The 22,158-nt window shown below is 41.1% G+C and overlaps 1 protein-coding gene across 1 annotated transcript in view; it reads right to left on the bottom strand.

Moving 5' to 3' along the window:
- The window catches only part of LOC109855959 (discoidin domain-containing receptor 2-like), a 138,559-nt gene that overhangs the window by 21,405 nt on the left and 94,996 nt on the right, over window positions 1–22,158 (bottom strand). Inside the window, exons 7-10 of the mRNA XM_020430713.1 lie at window positions 14,290–14,497; window positions 2,271–2,610; window positions 880–1,070; window positions 431–612 (exon numbers count right to left, since the gene is read on the bottom strand). Coding sequence (XP_020286302.1) covers window positions 431–612; window positions 880–1,070; window positions 2,271–2,610; window positions 14,290–14,497 — 921 coding nt within the window. The remainder of the gene's footprint in view (window positions 1–430; window positions 613–879; window positions 1,071–2,270; window positions 2,611–14,289; window positions 14,498–22,158) is intronic.

Genomic DNA, 22,158 nt, shown 5'->3' with positions numbered 1-22,158 from the left:
ATGTGTATTGTACCCACGGGGAATATATTCGCTCGAAATGAGTATGTTCCACACTCTCTCGTTCCGCCATATTGATTTAAATTATTAATTGTGAACTTTACCTCCGACCGGTAGAGAGATATATAACAACGGCGCGAGAACAAGAACGTATATTTTGTTTTTAAGTTATCCTGTTTATTTATACGCGCACGTATCGAGATCGTCATTTATGTTTTTTTGATTGTTTTTATATAATTAGAATTAATTATTAAAACTCTCGCTATTTTATTATTATACAAAGTACTTGTCTGTGATTTTCTGTTTCACTTCCGTTTTAATCTCGGTCGAGCTTTAATTAACGCACACATGAATTAACGCCGTAATAAGTTTCAATCGAAATAGAATGAAATTTGTAAAGAAAATTAAGATTACAGAATGTATGTTCTCTCACCTTCTTATCCTCGGTCTTCGTGGCTCGCGAGCTCTTGGAGAAAAGACTGTCCTGATCGCTGGTGGCGTTGGAGACGGCTGCCCCGCGGCCGGCGCCGGCGTCCTGATTGAGCAAGGGCACCGTGCCGAGTTCCGGTACCGCATAATCGTAGGACGTGTCAACTGCACCGTTCGCGTACACCGCTGCGGATGATATAGCAAAGGAGGAGCGAGCGCAGAAGGGGATGGCGTATTGATTGCGGTCAGGGCGAATGCTTTGTTGCCGGGACGTATGTGGGTGCACCGTTGGCACAGGAGCCGCGAGTTGGATGTATATGTTACGCGAATATATGCGCGCGTATGTGTGTGTGTGTGTGTGTATATGTGTGAGTGTGTTAATGTGCGTGCGTGCGTAATCGCGAGCACGCGCCATATAGCATGTAGGTGTAGATGCGTTCGAGCGCCGCATACCTGAGTGATTGATGTTGGTGCCCTTGTTGTTCACCATCATGTCTTTCATCTCCATAACGACGGTGCTGTAGCTGTAGTACGGCGCGTATTTTAACGCCTGGTACGGCTCCTGGTAGTCGTCCAACTTCACGATGTCCATGAGACGATTCCCGAGGTCAAGCGGCAAAGTCGGCAGAGAACTGCCCGCGTATCTAAGAGAAAACAAAAGAGAAGAGATAAAAAAGACGTTGTCCCGACGAGCTAAATCTCAGCTGCCTGCCATGTCACCGGAGTAACATGTAAAAGTCTCACGAAAAGAAGAACCGAGTTTTACGAAAACTGCTATTTTGCAACAAAATTTGAGTAAAACATTGTTAACTATATATATAACATTTCAGATAAACAAATTTTCATGTAACTCACATATTGATTAGTTTTTTTTTTTTTAAATTGATGTAAATATTTTATCAAAGCGTACGCGTGATATTACACACAGATGAGGTTTACACTTTGCAAATTGTAATAAATAAACCAATGCGAGATACCCGGTATCACAAATGCGATCGGCATCGCGTTTAAAGAAAACTACGAAAAGTGCATTGAAATAACTTTATTCTGCTGATCGAACGGATCTTTCGGTTTTCGAGAAGAGCAGCATATTTTCCGCGTTCGCAAATTTTAGCGTTGCGGAGAACGTGGTCCGTCAAAGGACCAAGCGCAACATTCGCACGCCTACTTGAAATTGCACGTTACACGTTCCTCTCTTTTGGTACGAAGCTCGCAACTGCAATATCGGATTGCACAAAGCGGGCAGGGAGCTCAGGGAGATCGATGCCGAAGCTCGTGCGGGATGCTTCGAAGTTACGAGGCGGAGGCCCGAGGATCTCCTCTGGAGACATTCGTGCCGCACACAAACTCGATATATTGCCCGAGGATGTCCGTTATTGGACGTTATTGGACGTTCGCTAACGAGCAACGGTGGATGGAAAGTTTATTGGAAGGTTGCTTCCGTCATCGTGCCGAGCGTGTCCTGAGCGAACACAAACTTCGAAGAAATGAAGAATACGGCGTACGGAGGTAGCCGGTCGTGTATTATTATTAACCACGGTTCGCGCGCGGATGCAAAAACGAATGTTTGCTTTTTTTCTGCACGGTTCTGTATCCGGTCCGTCTAGACGTCCACACGGTCGCGTATAAAAAATATCACGTAAAACGTACAAAGTTACATAATATACAACAAAATTTATATATTAAAATATATATCTATATTTTTACTGATAGCGCGATTGAGTATTAATTATTTATTAAATATTGATGTGTTTGCAAATTTATTTAACAGTTTTATTTTATTTGATTTTAGCAACTCTCTTGTGATTTTTTTTCATTAATCATCAAACGATCGATTTCTTTACCTCTCGTCATCCTCCAGAGTGTACGCCATCAAAGCCGCGCCTTTCTCAACAGTGGCGCAGGTGGATCCCAGATGAGAAGGAGCTTTACCGGTCATCGGGCTGGCGAAGCATTTGCGTTGTCTGTATCGTGAGATTATCAGAAACATCGCCACAGCGAGCGAAAGTATCACGGCAGTCAATACGCCGATCACGACCGCCATGTATGTAGGATCGTCGTGTTTCGCCGTCGAGACCGGAGGCTCGCCCTCGGTCGCGCCGTTCTTCTCGACGAAAACATCGCTTTGGATCGGCGATTCGGTTGTCGGTGCTTCCTCGGGCGTGAAGTTGCCGTGTGCTATGTCTACAAAAAGAAAGATATATTTCCTTTATGATATTGAAGTACCGCGTACACGTCTACCGTTTAAGACCAAAATTTTATTAACTATATATACTTATGTAAATTTTATATATATATATATATATATATATATGTATATATATTTGCGAGTTTTTCTTTTCGCGAGTAAATTTCTAAGTTTAGTTTTCGATAAATGACAAAATACGTTGAACGGTGCGCAAAATATCTAAATCAGTGTATAGTGAAATTTGATGTAGCCTAAAGCTTTGTGATATTATCTGTGATTATAACCGGTATTACGGTTGTAATTAATAATTGTCATTATCATGCTATTATTTCTGTTGTTATTATTATTATATCCGTAATTATACTACTGCTTTATGCGCGAATAATGTTATACGTGTGATTATTATTAAATTTTCTACATATTCTCTCTAAAACCTTTGAGGGATACACATGTGCGCGCGCGCGTATGTGTGTGTGTGTTTGTGTTTGTGTGTTTCATATCTCTCGGCGCTAATATTAGAATATATTTATTCGTTCTTTTGCCGTTTAATCCGGATGAAGTCGTATTGTTGACACGAACTCGAGTGTGCACGTATCGCATACGATGCTGATTAAGAACTAAAGCTTTTCTCACAGAAGGGTGCATCTAATACACGCGGAGATTAAGCTAATCATGCGTGAGGTTTACTAAGATCCACCTTTGAAAACTAAGGATCACACAAAACGCGCGCGAGCGAGTCAGTGTGTAAGAGCATATGTAGAGCGTGTAATTATCCTATATGCGCTTTGACGTACGACTTAACTAAGGATGCTGCGAGAAGAGGATATACAAAGTTCGTTATGGAGAGGGTCGTTTAGTTCACTTCTCTCTCGGTGAACGCGCGAGAGATAACGTTGCCTATTTATTGTCATCGCGATATCGCATAAGAGAAAGAGAGATAGAGAGAGATATAGAGATAGAGACCCAGCACATCGGGGGCTTTCATCGCCCCGTAAACATATTATATTACGCTTTTGCCGATGAGCTGGTTTGCGAGCAAAAATTGCGTAATTAAACTCTCGCTGTTTGTTCTTTCGGAGCGTAATTATACGCGTCATTCTCTCATGGTTTAATAATGCGCTTTAACGGGAAACGTTGTGACATGTTTTCCGCTCTCTTTCTTTCTGGTCGCGTAGCAGCAACGGGATTACATTTCATCTTGTAAATGATTATGGGAGAGGAGGGGGAGATACAATTACCGATAAGGATTATTTTACACAAGAAGAGTACATTTTTTTTTCTTTTTTTTTTCTTTATCACGCGCATGTACATGTTGCGTTATTTATTTTCTCTTTGATATTTTGTTTTCTTTGCTTCAATGTTTTTTTTTTTTTTTTTTTTCTACAAGTTTAACATCTAAAGAAATTGCACACTTGAAACTGGATTTTTTTCTTCTAGCTTGTTATCTATATATCCAAAAGAATAATATTCCGAAATTATTTCTCCTTGAAGACAATTTTTAAATCCTATTTTCGTCACGGTTGACGTGCTTCTATTTCGAAGAGCATCCAGGACGGTGTCACCCATTTCTGTCGTTGCACTTTACGCGCCCGGCCGACAGAACAAGAAATAACATACACGAAGAAACGAAAAAGAATCATACACACGGGAGCAACGTGCGCGGATTCACGGTTGCAGCTTCCTAGTTTTGCCGTTGAAGCCTTTTTGTGTAACATTCGCGTGTGGAATTCTCCAGCAAGTTCTTACTGGAATTTTTTTTTTCGCGAAAGCGCGCTACAAAAATTCCATTTCGTCATTTTATATACGCGCAGTAAAATAACTTCATTCTGATGCAATTTCTGCAAGATTGGGCCAGCTTATTTTTCTAACTGTATTACACTCTCTTCTACTTGGTAGAATGTTTTGCACAAAATTATTTACAAGTTACATACACGTACATTGCAAGAGAGAAAGAAGAAGAGAGTTAACGAAAGATAATTCACATATTTTAAATATAGATTATTGCGATAAAAAAAATTTGATATATTGTTATGTCGTTGCACATCAATGAATATCCAATAAACATCCGCGGTGTTTTAAAACTCTGACAATTAAGCAGTTCTGTCGTGAACCGTATTTCTCTCAGCTATCAAATAAATTCGATACTATTTAATTACTGGAGTTTTATTTAAGAATTTGTTTTATAACATTTTAATATATTACAGATAATCCTTTATCAAGAGTTTGTTTTATACTTCAAAGTTGAAAACGACGTTTTTTTTTTTTTTTAAGAATTCAGAATATCTCGTTGAAACATGTCGTCGAAACATTGAAGCTTATTTGTATTCTTAAATGTTATATTAGAAAACACATTTTTGACAACCCACAAAGCGGTTCCGCGGGAATGTCGAAACGTTCGTTTCGCGCGTTGCGGCAAGATTCTAATTTAAGAAAAACGCGACATACGCGGCGTATTTATTTTTGCGAGAGGGAAGAGACGAGAGAGAGAGAGAGCTCGAGGAGAAAACCTCGGGGGCTGTTTTCGCGAAGACGGTGCTCGTCCCTGGATTTTCCGCGAGAATCTTGGAATATCCAACATCGTGCGCAGGTTGCAGGAATATAAATTTCTTTAAAAGATAAAAAAAATAAAAAATAAAAAAATCCTGACACGCGCTTTGCGTGAGTTGTTGGCAAAAGAGCGCTTCTGCGAGACGGCGAAGTGTAACGTCCGTGGTAGCGCAAAGAAAGACCAGTTCAAGATAATAAGAGGTCCGAAAGGAGAAACCATGACCCCCCGACGAGGTTTCGTTTACCTCGCAAACTCTCAACAGTCTCTTCCGAGGCTAACCTTCCTGCGTACGGCGGTATTCCGCTGCGGAATTCCCGCCGGAGTTTACGTCGGTCAGAAACAAAGCCGTCGTCGCGTTTGATATCGGGCCTTCATGTGGCTCGCCGAACATCATTCACGACGGCACCGGGACGACCCCCAAATGAACGAACCCCGCCCGTTCTCGACGCGGTCCCGCATGAAATCTGATATTAAACATTCTTTGCGCCGGTGGGTGGCGCGGTCCGGGATTGAATCGAAAAAGGGCTTTACCTTGCGCGCGCGCGCGAAGGCTGCATTGTACCGATGTCAGAACGCGCGTGAAAAGGATAGAATAACGTGTAGGTGATACGTGAAAAAAAAAAGAACTTAAAATCGCTTAAATATCCATGATCGATCAAATTGTTTACTATATTTGATTCGATCAAATTTAATAAAAAATAAACAAAATTAGTATCAAATCAATTCCCAATAAACACGCTCTGTCGCTTCAAATAGGTATTTTTCAAAGCGTTCTGGAGCTTGCGCCACAGTTTAATTATAGCGTTACGCTACCCTGTGGTCACTCTACTGCGGTTATTTCGTTATCAAAACAATAACAAAGATAGAGAGAGACAGAGAGATAGATAGATAGATAGAGAGAGAGAGAGAGAAAAAGGGACTTTGGCAATATATACATATATATATATATTACTCCACGACGATATCCTAACCAGATTTACGATTGGATCAGAATGTTGGATGATTGCATCAGGGATGGGAGTCCATAACTTACGCGAATCCGCTGCATATAAATCATTGTCCGCGGGGATTCGCGACGAAATTTCTCTTTCTTTCTTCTTTTCGTTTCTCAACGAACAAAAAGAAACAGCGACAACGAATTACCACAATCCGAAACGACGAAAGAAGAAAGGAAAAACACGGAGAGTTGAAAACCAACGACGTCGCACGTGTTCGTCGTTTGCTTTTCTTTTGCCTCGCGAGTTTAGTCGGGCGGAGAGGATTCGACGACGAAAAGACGGCGAACGTCAGCGACGACACGGTGTATGCACGTGCAAAAGTGCGCGGATGCAGCTGACGCTCAACGTCAAATGCAACTAATGCGCGCCTTGATCTCGCGCTCGGTGAGCCGAGCCGCTGGCATCGTCTCGCCGCCTTTTAAACCCGCTGATTTACCGTTCAAAATGGAAGTGCCGTAGTCGTGAGGAGCTTCATTCCGCTTCTCGTGACCTCGCTCCCGATCCGGAGGACCTTAATCGGGACCGGCGATCTCGTCGACGACGCGGCAGATAAACTCGATTGTCCGACGAGAGACCACCGCCGTAGTTCCGATCACGTCAGATGTCACCGGCAATCGGTGCCGCGCTTCTCTCGTTCGCTCTCGTGCCGCGCGCGCATTGTTTTATTCTCCGGTCAGCCGTGGATATAACGTTTATATGGCGGTTAGAGCATTGTTTTACGGGCCGGCAGCAGCCCGTGGGGCAGCGCGCACGCGATGGTTTACACGCTAAATAACGCGCGTCGTGGGACGCGATAATATGCAATCGCGTTTTTGCCAGTAGGTCACAGTACTTTTAAAACTCTAGCCACGCGCGAGTTAATCCTTAACTCGTGATATTACCGCGCGGCAATATCGCTGCGATATCCATCCACATCCTTCGTGCATGAGTTAGAGAATATTGGGAGCGCTGTTCGTGATACTATTAATCGAGAAACGGCAATTTAACTTGAAACCAGATAAACCTTATCGATAACATACCTCTCGAAAAACAAATAAATAAAAATAAAAAAATGTATACATATATATATTGTATATATATATATTACACGTACTAGTGTTACAAACCGGTATATATTGTGAACTTCAAATCGCTTGGGCAAGGGGATTCAAAACAACTTCGGAAATAGTTTTCTAACAAATAGCGCGATCGATAAATCGATCGGTTGCGCGAGTGTAATGAATTCGAACGGAGTCCGTTTAAAAATAAGCACACACCGAGTGGCTCGGACGCGCGGTTAGTTATCGGTTACTGCGATACTTCGTTCTATAAAGCCGCACAAGAATCGTCGAATAATTACGCGGTAATAATCCCCGTCCGATAAAGATAAATTAACTTCGCCAGAAGAGAAAGCCGCAGCTCTTTACGCAGAGAGCGCGCGAGATGTACTCCATAAGGATAATATTAACGAGCCAAGTTTAAGTACATTTTTCGCATCGCTCCTGCCTTTGTCAATTAATAATCGACTACCGGCAATCTCCTTTTACATTACTTCGGTGAGAAAGCTCTTTCCCGATAATGTTCGAAGTGTCTACTTCAATATAAGAGATCGCGATATATCTATATACACGAACAGTTGCACAACAAATGTTTTATAATATTTAAAAGAAAAAAAAAACTGTTGCTGAATAAATGGATCAGAATACTGAGTAATTGCATCAAGAATGAATAGTTTACACGAATTGTCTGCATTTTTATAACGGACAGAAGATGCGATAAACTGTGTAGACAGAAAGGAAGAGAGAGAAAGAGAGAGAGAGAGAGAGAGAGAAAGAGAAGGAAAGAAAGAAAGAAAAAGAGAGAAAGAGAAAGAAACAGTGACTTAGGCTCCAAGGAGAAAATCCATGGCCAGTCTCCTCGTATTTCTTTGTCCAATTATGTCTGTCGACATCGGAGGAAGGATGAGAGTGTGATGGGATGGGATAGGAAATCCTTGCAGGACCTTACGCGAAAAGGAAGAGGCCGCGAGAGGTGCATCCATTATCTTCTCTCTTCCGACTGCATCCGGAGGTGCATTATCTATCTTTCTCAGAGCGGAATCGGACGATCGCTCGCCGGTAAATTGCGAGAAAATATACGAACGACGGTCGATAAACTTTTAACGAGTTCCTTTTGTGCCGTGGCGCGACAGCCGCGCGCGAATGTCTGTAAGTCTCCGAGAATCGCGAATCCGATTTGAAAGCCTTCATCGATTCTTCTCCCATAAAGAAGGTCACTCGTCAAATGCTCGAAGCATAAAATATTTGTACATTAAAACGAGATTTCTCTCCTTCCACAAACTGTAATTGCGCGAGAGAGAAGAGAATTTAAAGTAATTTAAAGTAATTTAATGGTTCAATTAATAATTTGCATGCAAATCAATATCTGTAATTATTTCGCGTCTCTTTGTAGTTCTTTTTTTTTTGAAAAAACAAAGAATATATTAAAAACAATATTTTATGTGTTGTTAAAAGCGCAAAAATCTAAATTTATTACATCGCGAAGTACGTATCACGATATCACAAAATGCATTTTTCAACGCGGAAAAAGGGATTGAATAGCCAGAATAATTATGGAGAAAGCTTTGTGATTTTTGCAGCACGAGAAATAGATATAGCGCGCGACTATGGTATTGTAGTTATCTACCTACATCTTCGTAACATCGTTTCGCAGTTGTGCTGCGGGCATTTCGTTTGAAATACCATAACGACATGTGCTTCCGGAACTCTTCCTCCCACACAACCGCGTATATATGTGTGATAGAACTCGAAATTCCACACAGGAATATGATTTCCTCCCTCACGGTCACACAAGTCGTAATTTACAAACATCCGTCACAGAACCGGTCACACTCGTGGGATGTGTGTCGTTAGTCCGTATCATTTTTCTTTGTATTTTGTTTTGCTTGTGTGTCCGGCGCCGGTATCTCATTCGTCACGAAATCTGCCCTTTTCGAGCTACTTTCGTCCTTTTCGTACAACGAACAAGGCGATCTGACGTATGTGATTTTAACGTGCAAGAGAGATCCGAAATTATCTGTCGAGTGGAACTGACTTTGTGGATATAGTCTCCTCAACGAAAAGAATATTTTAGGAAAAGCGTTTGGAGAAGAATGATACGATTATATTTGTTAAGACAGATTGTGGCGATTAGACTCAGATTTTGCAGTCACACGTCTTGGAAAAATAATACTGTAGTTTAAAAATTACGCCATTGTATATCCCCTGTCACATCTCTGAAATTTGATATTTATAGAAATTGTTCTGATTTAGCGCAACCGTGTAAGTATTTTCTTTCAGATTCAACTTGTGTATTTTCTGCGTTGTTAATTGAAGGACGTTGCTGTGCGATATTCTCGTTATAACATTCACGTCGTTTACTTGTACGCGAACAACGCCGTGAAAGACGCGTATTTCGATGGCGCATACTGTGACGCACGAGGCGGATGAGCGTTATGAATGCACCAGAGGCAAAAAGTTTCAGATTTCCTCACCCGGTTTATGTGATCTCGTTGGTAAATCCGCTTGACAAACAACCCTTTATACCTTGAACGAGAGCACGATGCTCTCTTGCGAGAAAGCTACCTAGTTGCATCATTATCTACGAATAATAGCTCATAGTTATATATCTATAAGAACACCGGAATGGCATATATGAGCTTTTCTCTCGTCCCCCCCAATCAGAAACGATTTTTTGAAGTTGTTATTGAAGGGATACTTTACACACACAACGCCGCGGATACGCGATATTGTTATCGGCAAGTGTACGGTTTCTTTCAAATTATATAATGATTTTCGAAAATGTTACATTTGCAATAAGTTTTCTCGTCGTTGAACATCGCGACGAGAAACGTTCGACCGTTTTTTCTTAACAGGCAAGAAGAACAAGGGAATAACTTTATAACCACATCGAAAACTTTCGATGACCTATGCAATTATATCGCAATAGTTTAATCAGCCACTTGTGTTTGTAACTGTTACAGTTTTTTGTTTTATTTCGAAAGAAAAGTTTTAAATATTTTTTTTCAAATGCATTGCAAAATAACTAAGTTTGTATAATCAATTTGTATAAATAATAATTACACTTATAAAGCTAGTGATAACAATTTTACAAGTTAAAATCGCGCATCGTTGTAAGAACAACAAAAATACGGATTGTGCCAAAACTTGCTCGCACGCATTGTACGGCTACTGTAACTATTGTTTCCCTCTTATGTACACACACTGCGGTTTCAGCAAAGCAAGTTTCTTCTTGATTACAAAGTTCGCGATTTGTGTTACAGGCAAACAGCACAATATACAGTAATCTAGCACGCACACGCGTCTCTAGAATCCGACACGATTAAATTACCGTAATGACCGCGTTGGGGGGAACTGTTGAATGATATTTTGAATATGTTAGCTGCGCATTGTTCTTGTTTTACGATTTACAATGCACATTTTATGCGCCTACGAAAAAGCCCGTCTGGCGTGCGTTTTTGCATATATCCTTTGACGTGGAAAAAGAGCGGAGAGCACAAGGAAGCGAGCAAAGAGTTTCGTGCCCGCTTTATGATCTCGTCGCTACGTCGCTAAGTCCTCTCGACAAACGACCCTTTGTACGTAAATACCTTGAATAAGAGCAAGGATGTTCTTATCTCCCATTAGTTCGTCGCGTAATTTCTCATTACAATGCGAAGATTACGGTTTCCTCTAGAATTTCTGAATTTCAGTCACCGAGTTGGAAAATCTGTTTCTTCCTCCTTCAATTAATTTCACTTCTGCTCGAAATATTATACAGACTTATTTATATTTAAAACAAAATTATATAAAATTTTATGCACAGAGTTATTTATCTTGTTTTTTTGCAAAGAAATCTTTCGAAGTTCCATTTTACATTTTCTTATGTTGTTATTTTTACTCTGTGAAATTGCGCACGAATAACAAATATTCTCTTACAACTACATAAATAAAAAAAAAAGCGAACGTAACGTGTGCCATCAAAATTGTCCGTCACGATTCTTCAGAATAGACATTTTTTTTGATGATACGACAACTGCCCAAGTTACCCAAGAAAAAAACCCTCGTCACGTTGGACGAGGTGGCGCGTGTATTTGGATTTATCGAAAGTTTCGTATCGTCATGGCCGTTGGATGACTTGTTCACCTTGGCGAAAACTTCCATGTAAAAGCTCTCCTTTTGACAGGAGAGATTGAAGGGTGATTTTAAAGGATGAGGGATGATCGCGATCTTCTAGCTTTGTGTCACGTTTCCGCTGCACGTTCGCTATATATCATAATACGAGACACTTTGAGCCCTTAGAATTACCATATATTTCTTTTTTTTTATAAATTCGAAAGATTACAAACACACACAACGTTGGAAATTCTTTTTATTGTTGTATTCTTATAAAATATTTCCAAAAAACTATGTCGTGCGCGAGTTTTGTAACTCTCAAAGAATACTTTATATGTCAAATTTGAAAAACTTGTATATTTTTTTATGTAACTTTGACATAAAAAAAAACAAAACAAATTTGTTCGTTGATCCATTGCCTTCGCATTCATATTTTGTTTTTTTTTTGTTTTTTTGAATAAAATGTGTTTCAACAAAAAATAAAACAAATTTGTAGATTTTATGTTGGAACAATACTGTGTTTGATATTTAAAATACGTAGATTTAATAATAGTACAAAACGAAGATCATTCGTTCTTGCTTCAAAATAAGAAAATATTTTTTTTGTAGTCATAATCAACAAATATTTTTCTTGTCATGATTATATATGTCACAAGTTCATCTGAGAGAATCAAAACTTTTTTTCTATTTTTCCTGTGCGCAATGTCTTTGGACAGGGTGACACGCTCGAAAGATAATTTTGCAATTTCGTGAATAATGTAAAACCAAATCGAAAACCAAACTGAGCATATTTGTTTTCCTTTTGTAATTGACAAATACAAACGACAAACATAAATTATATCAGTTTGCTTCGCAAACATTGAGACGTTTCAAAGACAGGAATATCATGACCTGATTGTCTGTTTCGAACGTTTCTCAGAATATTCATGCTGATTGTTCCATTGTAACAAACCGTCCCAGAATTGTCGATCTTAATTTTAATGTAAAGATCAATAACGCGCGACATCGCGAAATCAAATTGGCACAACGCGATATTACACACGTGTTATGTTATACATGACCCTGCTCGGTAAATATGTTGATAGATAATATTTATATACACATATATACAATATGTGAGCGCGCATGTGCATAAAATTTATATAAATATATACCGTTCGATAAGATTTTATATAGCGCACAATTTTCCGATATTGTTGATGCATTCTCTGTCCGTTCTGGTTACAAATCTCCCTTATTCGGAGATTTAATCGCGTGTCTCTCTGTGTACTGTAAACGCGGATAAACCTTCTTCGTAAGAGATGTGATTCTTATCGAATCCGCGTTAAATCAAACGGAACGCGGGAACGAGAGTAAAAGGAGAGAGTTCGCTTTCAGAAATCGCGCACAGTTCGATATGAAGACGTATCCTGCGACTTATACATCTTCGTTGATAAAAAGAACGTTTCTCTTTCTCTGTCTACATAACTTTCGCGTCTCGCTGTGTATAAGAAAACCGGCCGTGAATAGCAAGGGAAGTTGATTTCTATCGAGCGAACGCTCCAAATCGAATCGCAGGTGATTTTTTTCGTACGCGAAATGTCAAACCCTAAAGAGATGCAACGTCAGAATACGATACGTATATAGATATAGATTATTATACACGTTTTTCTCTTCTCTGTTCGCACGTTTGCCTCTCCCGGGAGGCATTGTTCTTTCTGAAATCATCGCCAGGCAGATATACGATAAACCATTGTCAATTACCGCACGTATCAATTTAAATCAACTTCGAGGTATATTTTTTCGATGATTGACAGCCGACCATTGGGTGGAGCAAAGATGAGAAAAGAGAAAGAGAGAAGAGGAAGAGGAGGAGGAGTAGAAGAAGAAAGAGGATGCGGCGCGCGGAAGAAGGTTTTGCGGTGGTTTGGCTGTGCCGAATTGGAATGAAATGGCAGAATCACAAAAAGAAATACATTCTCTCCATCGACCACTCCTCCTCCACCCTTGCCGTCCTCCCCCCTCCGGCTTACGGTAGGTATGAGCCGTACCACGAAACGATTTCGCGTCACGAGCAGAAATTTTCGTCCCTAGTTTCCGTCCGCGATGTTGTACGGCTCTTTTTTCCCTCCGACCATTGTTTTCGTCCGTTGTGGCGCGCGGATCAGCGTGGAAATATATCCTCGTTCGAGGGTTTTAATATATTCCCGAATTTTGGCCGGCAACGTCCTGCTGGAGGCTGTCGCAAGATGGATGGACAAGATAGATGATGGATTCGGGGTAGGAGAATTAAATGACGAATCGCGCGTCATCTCTTTTCAGCTCTTTGCGCTATTCTTTCCGTCACTTTCGTTCGAAAAAAAAACGACAACGCATAAATTTCTATTGCCCTAGTTTGCTCCGCCGATTACGGTCATTTAAAAATCGAATTGAATTTGAGTTGTATAGGTACGTTCGCACCGAACGCGTGCGCGCGCGCGTGAGTGGACTGCACAATAAACCTTCATAAATTTCGTGAAGAGAGAAAACACATTACGTTTCTCGCGTTCCTTCGCGTCGAGCAAAAAGATGACGCGCAATTTTCCAAGTTTGATATACGATCGGCTGTGCTTCGTACATTTAAACGGTCTTATTAGAAATTATTATTTTTTTCTTAGCAGAATCGAAGGAATTGATTTGAAAGTTATTGGTTATTTTCAAGGAGAAGTTTTATGCTTCGATATATCTATAATAGGAAACATAGTTTTTATATTGAAGGAAAAACTTGCGAACTTACTATTATCGGAAAAACGTGTGCTGTTAAAAACGTAAAACTGTGAACTGTGTGTTTTCAGAATACTTTTATAATTTGATATTTTATCCAGAAATGTTTCATGACATTTTATCTAGAAATTTTTGAAATTTTCAATGGAAATTACGTTTAATGAAATATTTCGATAATATTGTGACAAGAAGAGATAATGTGCGATGTGTCAAGTGTATTTACGAGAGATTACACACGTGATACAACTGTCTTACCAGAATCGAAAGTTACTTCGCTGACCATGATCCATCGTTCCGAGAAATGAAGTCTGAGCTTAACGAATTTTCCAACTCGATGATGAAGCTTGATAGTAATGTTCCGAGAAGTTTCGAAGATCTTGTCTTCCATATAAGTGTACGTAATGGGTTCTCCTGTGTAATATTTCCCGCCGATACTGAACAGTATGTCAACTTGGGAAAACACCTGTAAATAAATAGAAAAAATCTTTGCGTGAGATTGAATTTCTGAATGGAAAAATCAGTTGTATATCAAATTATGTAAAATACGTATGAGAAATTGTATAAAGTAAATTAATAGAGAATATCGATTTTCCACATATATTACTCTGATGTCTCGGAAAAAGGAGAGATATTTATTAATAAATAAGTTCAAATCTAGTAATGTGTGCGGCGCGTATCGCACACGGTGAATAAGAGTCCCGCGTGCGCCAAATTTATCGCGCGTATTACGCGCATGAGTGTCTCGTCGGCATGAAAGAGGAAACGCAGTACATATTTCGCAACAGCAAAATTCCTATTCCGCCTCTCCGGGACTCTACTTTTTCACCTCCTGAACAACCGCATCGCGCGCCCGTAAATTTTTGACCGCGGATAGCATTTTTCAGGGCTGACTACTTTCGTGGCCGTAAATTCATGGACGACGACCTGACAGGAAAGGAATTTCGTCGTCACGGAATGCGGGCCCTTGCCTGCTTGCTTGCTTGCTTGCTCTTCGCCGGGTTGAAATTGGGGTCGATGGGGAGAGATCGAGCGCCGAAAAATCGCGCGCGCTCAGGATCGTATTTCGATATTGATCGCCGAATTTGCGTGATTAACTACGACTGGTTTTTCCCATCGCAACGCGCGGAGAAAAAAAAAACAGAGAATTTTTGCTTAGAAAAAAACGGTTAGAGCGAGTGGCGGTAGCGCCGGCTGATATGAGAAATAAAACAGATTATGTCAGTGGTTATTAAGTAAAATGGATACTTGCATGCCGCGACGTTGATGGATAGAGTCGACTCGAAAACCTCACCGCTCGAAGAAGATTTACCGGCGAAAGTAGAGTGCGGATCGCTCTCACGCGCGCGAGGAAAGAAAGCGAAAAGCCGTGAGTACTTTTGAGCACGTTATAAAAGTTTAATGTATCCCTAAAGTTCGATGGAGTATACGGTCTGACCATAAATCAACTATTATCTCCAAGGTCTTATAGGAAGTCGCGCGATCTTCTTTGTTAGCACAGAAATGTATCGAGAGAGATTGCATTCATATGATATACTTTTGCTATATTCGTCAAGCTTGATTTTACTATCCGTCTGTTCGTTTTTTTTTTATTTCTTCTTGACAAAGTCAACATAAATTATAATTGAACTTTTTGCGGCAGCGCGCAAGTCGTAATTTCAATGTAAAGAAAGTGTACGCGGAAAATGAAGAAATAAAAACCGACGCTCTGCGAAAGATAACGGATTTGCGACGAATAAAGCTCGGATGAAATCAAATTTCACTTGCGCAAATGTCAGCGAGAGAAAGCGCACTGCGATTGCCTAAACGGTCTCGTGTACAAACGGCGCCGAGTGTGCGCCGAGAAGTGCCTGTTGAATATTCGTAAGTCATGGGCCATTTGAAATTCCGAATATCCGACGACGACGACGACGACGACGACGACGACGACGACGACGACGACGACGCAGCGGATAATCTGGAATTCCGTAAGTTTCGATTAATGTTGAATAATTCCTTAAGTGGACGCTGGGCCCCGTCGCTCCGCAAGCACGCTCGTGGACACCTTTTCACGTCTTGTCTTATTACGCGCGGTTTCACAGCGAGTAATTTGCAGCGAGGAATTCTGTGTGTATGTGTGTGTGCGCGCGCGCGCGCCATATCTCGCCGGAATTGAAGCGGGGAATATCATATCGCGCAAAGTTGATTGTCAAGGAATATAGCGCGACGTATAAGAGAGCTTGTAAAGCCGCGGCTTTCTAAAAGTTACCAAGTTAGCGAGTTTATGAGCGATAAAGTTTCTCCCACACTTGATTTAGGTGAATGTATATTCAATAATAAAAAAAAAATGTGGTCTATAAAAATCTTTATGTTATAAAAAAAGTTCGATATTTTTCCGGATAAAGACGTTTATTCTTTGTCAATTGATAATATATTCGTAACGTGTTACGTGCGGCATGAAAAGAGAGTTTTGCTCGATATACAGGAAAAAGTTCGCAGAAACCGCAACGCGATTGCGTCTCGATCTCCGGTTGAAATCGAAAACTCTTATCGGGAAAGATTTTTCTCGAAATAAATTACGTGCAGAAAAACATCTTCCGACTTGTGCGACAACAAGCGTTGCAATGCGTTCTCTTCGCGGTATAGAAACGTAAGATGACATAACTGTCGGCGAAACTCTTTCCGTAATGTCTTCCGTATATGCGCTCTCGTCTCGTATTTTACACGTATAGACGGTACGGACGTACGAGAATCTTGGAATACATTTCCAATGACGCGAGGAGACAGGGAGTCGGCCTATCAGATTCGGTTATCCTAATCCGCGTCATGTAAATCCAATTTCCAGAGGTTTATCTCGCGGCAATGGCAGCCAGGAGCGATATATATATATATATATATATATACCGTGCCGCGGGAAGACGCGGGATCCAACAGCAGGTAGTATCGACATGTCGATGCACCTTGCGCGCGCGGCGCAAAACGGTGTAGGTGGTCGCACGAAGATAGGTCGCCGTAAAACTCGTTTGCGCGAAGCTTTCCTACTTCGCTTGCCTGCCGGAAGTCTTCGGCAGCGAAGAAAAAAAACGAAATATTCTATTGCTACGTGTGATGCGTGCGCGAGTTTTTATGTCACACACGAAAAGGTTAGCGATATATTACTTGTTGCCACGACGCTAATTAAAACGTTTCTCGGATGTGTTTCTCGATTCGTATCGTACGAATCAAGAGGCACGGTACGTGTCTCGCGCCGTTCGACGGGCGCGACTTCGTTGCGCGTGTTTTTAAAAACATAACTAAAATAAAGTCACGTGACTTTACTTTAGTCACGTTTTTAAAGACACGTGACTAAAGAGTGCAGTCACGTGACTAAAGTACAATCACGTGAGTTTAGTCACGTGTGTTTTTCCACTCCTTCCTCTTATTATTTTTTTTTTATTTTGATTTTCGTGCGTTATTTCTGACATCTCTCTTATGTGTATCATATGGTTTGTAAGACGTGTATATACCAGCTGTCATCGCGGTGACAGGTTGCGTTCACTGACACGACACGTTAAAATAAAAACAATAATAGCGTGCGCGTAGTGCGCGCCTGTGTTGTCCTAGTGTATATATAAATACGTGAAGCAAAACAGCACACGATCGATCCGTGACACGAAGCTTGTAGAAACGTTTATAAAAAAAATAATATCGTTAAATCGCGAAGAATATCTATATACTAGATGTTTTATTCGCTAAAAAAAAAAAAATTGAAAGTAATGTTAATTGTTAAATGCTTTATAAAATTTACAAATAAATGCAAATCATTGACAGAATGTTATCAAGTTGGAGAGAGACGTAAAAAAAAAAAAAAAAGAAGATGAGAGTATCAGTGAGATTTTTCTGTGCGATAATTGCAACAGCGCGCCTATATAATTCCATTTCGTTCCATTAGCCGACTATGGAGCTTTATGCGTCTCGCTGAATAAGTAATGCGCCTCCGTTCGGCCAAACATGTAACGCCCGCCGGCGAAATTGAAGCGGATTTGAGAGGAAAAGAGCATTCGTAAATAAAATCGGCACGCCGAACGCGCGTAGAAGACCGTTGCATCGACCCGGATGCGCAATCATGCGAATTTATGCACTTTGACAAGACCGCACTCTTACGTGAATGAGGGAGGGTATTTTCCTCTGCTCGTCGGAACGTCAGAGAACGAAAGGGTTTCCGCGACGACGACGACGACGACAACGACAACGACGACGACGACGACGACGAGCCTTCTGCTTTTCCCTCTTCCCTCCTGTGAAATGAGTAACGCGGGTAAATTCATTCTTCGCGAATAAGCGCAGATCCGTTTCTCTCTCCCCTATGCTTATTACATTATGACGCGAGGGGCGCGCTCCGGAAAATTACCTCGAGCTTCCGGAATGATCCGAGAGCGCGTGCGATCTCTCCCTGCATACACAGATTTCCGCAGTCTGGATGAAGGTTGCCGCTTTGATGGGCTGACGTTCGTATCGCGGTCTATTATTCGCTCGCGGCGAACATGTTTGAGATCGACTGGCACTGCCGAAGGGGAAAATGTTATTTGGATGTCAAAGATGCACAGAGAGAGCATCCCGATACACATAGAAGCTTGTGTATTGTGAAGGGCTCAAGGTTTACGAAGGCGCGTCTTCGTCGTCGTCGAAGCGGCGCGTCTGTGTAAAATCAGCCGACGTAGAAGGGAATTCGGAGGACGATAATCGGGTGTTAGGTGCCGGCTACGTTGAGGCACCGACCGCCAAGAGGTTGCAACGTGGCCGTTTTGGAGGACCGCTGACCGCTGCATCAAAGACCCGGGGACGCATTTATGGCGTGCCACCGCCACTGTCGTGGTGGTTGGTCGCGCACCTCTCGTCTTGCTACAGTGTGCTCGTGGGTAGAACGCGATGTATGTCTGTGTGTGTGTGTGTGTACATATAAGAGACTTTGTAATTATTGGGTTTAAGCGAAGGTTCCGTCGGTTTTTCAGCGCGTCCCGATTATCCGAATTGGTTATCGAAAACCCATTAGTACTCTCCGCGATGAAGCTACCGTTTTTATCACGTTTTTTTGCCCCGCTCGCGCGCGCGCGCGCGCACAGGATACGGATGCGCGCCGCTCATAAATTCGGTAATAATTCTTCGGCGTGTATCAATGCGCGAGCTTTTAGTATTACTGCAAACGAGCTCTCGGTCTCTCTCCTCTGACTGAAGATATTGATTTACGAGGACGCGTCATCTTATATCTCTCGCGCAGTTTTCCACATTTTCGCGCGAGTAACTTCTAGTGGAATATTTTTGCTCTTTTTGAATATAATTTTTTCCCGTGTATACTTGTATACACTCTTACATTTCACGCCGCGCTTACTCGCGCGAATACTTATCGGGGTTTACCGTGTTTTGCGTGTGTGATACGTACGACGTACGAATTTAAATATGATTTCTCGCGATATATATGCAAACGCGATTCCGATTCGTCGTTATAGGTACCATATATATATATAGTTCCAGCAATGTATACATATAACTCGGGATTATAAAGCATATAATCCATTTATGGTCTATCTCGCGTTCGCGTGATTTTTATGTTATCCACTGTGCGTGCCGCGCGATAAGGAATACCGCTCGCGATAGTCGCAGCGCAAATTTCATCGCGCGCGGCTACATTCTAATTTACGTTTAACAGGCTATTAAAGTTTATACACATTCGGTGGGAATTCGAGTTGAAGTTGAATCGTAATATGAACACTCGGCACTGTGCAGAAGAGGAACAGGAAGAGGAGAATGTGTTTGGAAGAGGGTGATTACTGAACCCAGCATCAAAGAGTATACACATTTATAACGGATTGTTCGCGTGCGTATGGCCGTATTTGCGCTTTGTGTGAAATATTCGGCCTTTGCGCGCATACGTGAAACGCAAGCGCACGCATGACTACGCTGTCCCTGTGTTTTCCAACCGATGACGATCAAAATATTTCGATTTTTGCGGCACTCGTTTCGCTTCGCTATATTCGGATACATATATCGTATGTGTGTGTGATATATATGTATGTAAATGTGTGTGTATATGTATGTAACTCTTCTGAAAAACATCGAGCGGTTTTTAACAGGAGCACATTCCTATTTGAAGGGTCTCGCTCTTAACGGCACACTCGAAATACTATAGGTCGAAGTTCGTTACCGTTTCGATCGCTGGATCGAACTGCGCTTTCATTTACGGTTTTTCCATTCGTACGACTAATAGACTATATGTTCTTTCAGCAATACATATATATATACACACACATATACATATATGTTTATATATATGTATATATATTGTATATATACATATATATATGTGTACATATATATATATATATATATATATATATTCACTTGTACTCGCGGTTTTACTCGTTACGCGCGAAATATTGACCATCGTATTTTTCTGCGCTTTGTTTTTCAGTACAATAATCATGAAATTGGATTTTCACTTCAAATGTGATTCTTCGTATTAACTCGTCTATTGAAAATTGTGTTGAAATAACAAAAGAGGTTTATATTCATCTATCTGCGCGAAAATTAATATTTTCAATATACGTTTTATAAAAACTCATATTAACTGTGGGTTATTCTACAATCTGCTATTAATATCCGATATATATTTCTTGCTTATATGACAATTAATAGACAATTGCTGTGGAGATTTGTGCAAACGCACATAGAATTACGAACATTAATCTCTTTAACTCGCTCCGCGATTTCAGCGGGCAAAAAAAAAAAAAAAAAGAAAATTATTCGGGACAATTTTGCCCGCGGATCAAAATTCGATACTTCTGTTTTTGGTAACGTTCTCAATAATCTCCCATGCATATTTCACCGCACGCGCCGACGAGCCTCTAAACGAACTGTATATAGCATATGACAGAATACGCGCGCGTATGTTTAAAGCGGATTTGTCTCGATGAAACATGCAATATGTACAGCGTTCGACTGTGTCGTCGGGAGATCTAGTGTTCTCCTATATTTTTGGTGTATGACGTTACCGGATATTTGTTGTAATACGTGATTACACAAATGATGAACGATTATACATTACACACATTGTCATGTTTGTTCTTTTTTTTTTTTTTTGTGATTCGTGTAATATTTCTCTCACCCATGATAACACACATTACAGATACGGCAGTCTTGAAGCTCACATTGTCGTCTATTATAATTCAAAGTGTAAACAAATTGTTATATTCAGAAAAGTACCATTACGGTTTATGATAAAAGCACACGGAGTTTGTACGTAAATCACCGCGGGGAATGATTACACAATCCTATCGAATTATCAGATCTTACACGTAGGACGACGACGCGACGCGCGCTTCGAGGTCGCTATTTGCGGCCAAACGGAAATTACACAACGGATCGAATTATAACTCAGCGTAAGCACGAGGAATCCTTTTTATAAGCCGCCCCCGCGGAACTCATTTCCGCGACTACAACACGCTGAATCACGGATATGGCGAATGATGCGAAAAGTTTCGTACCCACCTCTCCTCAAGGAGCATCCGGGAATTGTTTTTCTTCCATCAAGTATCTCTGCTCGAATTTTCCGGCTTCTCCCGTTAAGTTTCGCGAGTAAAAGTTGAAATTACGAAACGGGGGTTTACGTCTCGGGGCGCCACGAGGAAAGCGGTGAGACTTGTGAAAGGAATTCCGCGCATCTGTCGTAAGTCACGATGTTGATATATTCGCCGAAACGGCGAATATCTTATTATAACGATCTTTCGTGTGTTTGCGTGACGCGCAGAAAAATTTCTTGTCAATTGTGATCATTCAAACGTATGTATGATATCATTACCCAAGTTTTCAACGTTTGAATTTCTCTGAGCTCGAGCAACACGTGTGACGCTAGAACGCGCGAATTATCCCCTGGAATTCGCAAGATTCCTCGTGAAATAACGCGGCTAATAGCCGCGACTCAACGCGATCATCGCATCGAGATCGTGGTAGCGGATATCAAACTACCGGAATTGCCGCTCCACGGTGTATTGATATTCAACGAGCGTCTGTCTGATAAAGCGTCGAGTGGAATATTCAATCAAGCGTGAGGTGGCAAGAGAGAGAGAGAGAGAGAGAGAGAGAGAGAGAGAGAGAGAGAGAGAGAGAGAGAGA

Source organism: Pseudomyrmex gracilis, unplaced genomic scaffold (genome assembly GCF_002006095.1).
Source record: "Pseudomyrmex gracilis isolate BER0280 unplaced genomic scaffold, ASM200609v1 scaffold_103, whole genome shotgun sequence".
Taxonomy (NCBI): Eukaryota; Metazoa; Arthropoda; class Insecta; order Hymenoptera; family Formicidae; genus Pseudomyrmex; species Pseudomyrmex gracilis.
This window is presented reverse-complemented; position numbering and strand designations above follow the sequence as displayed.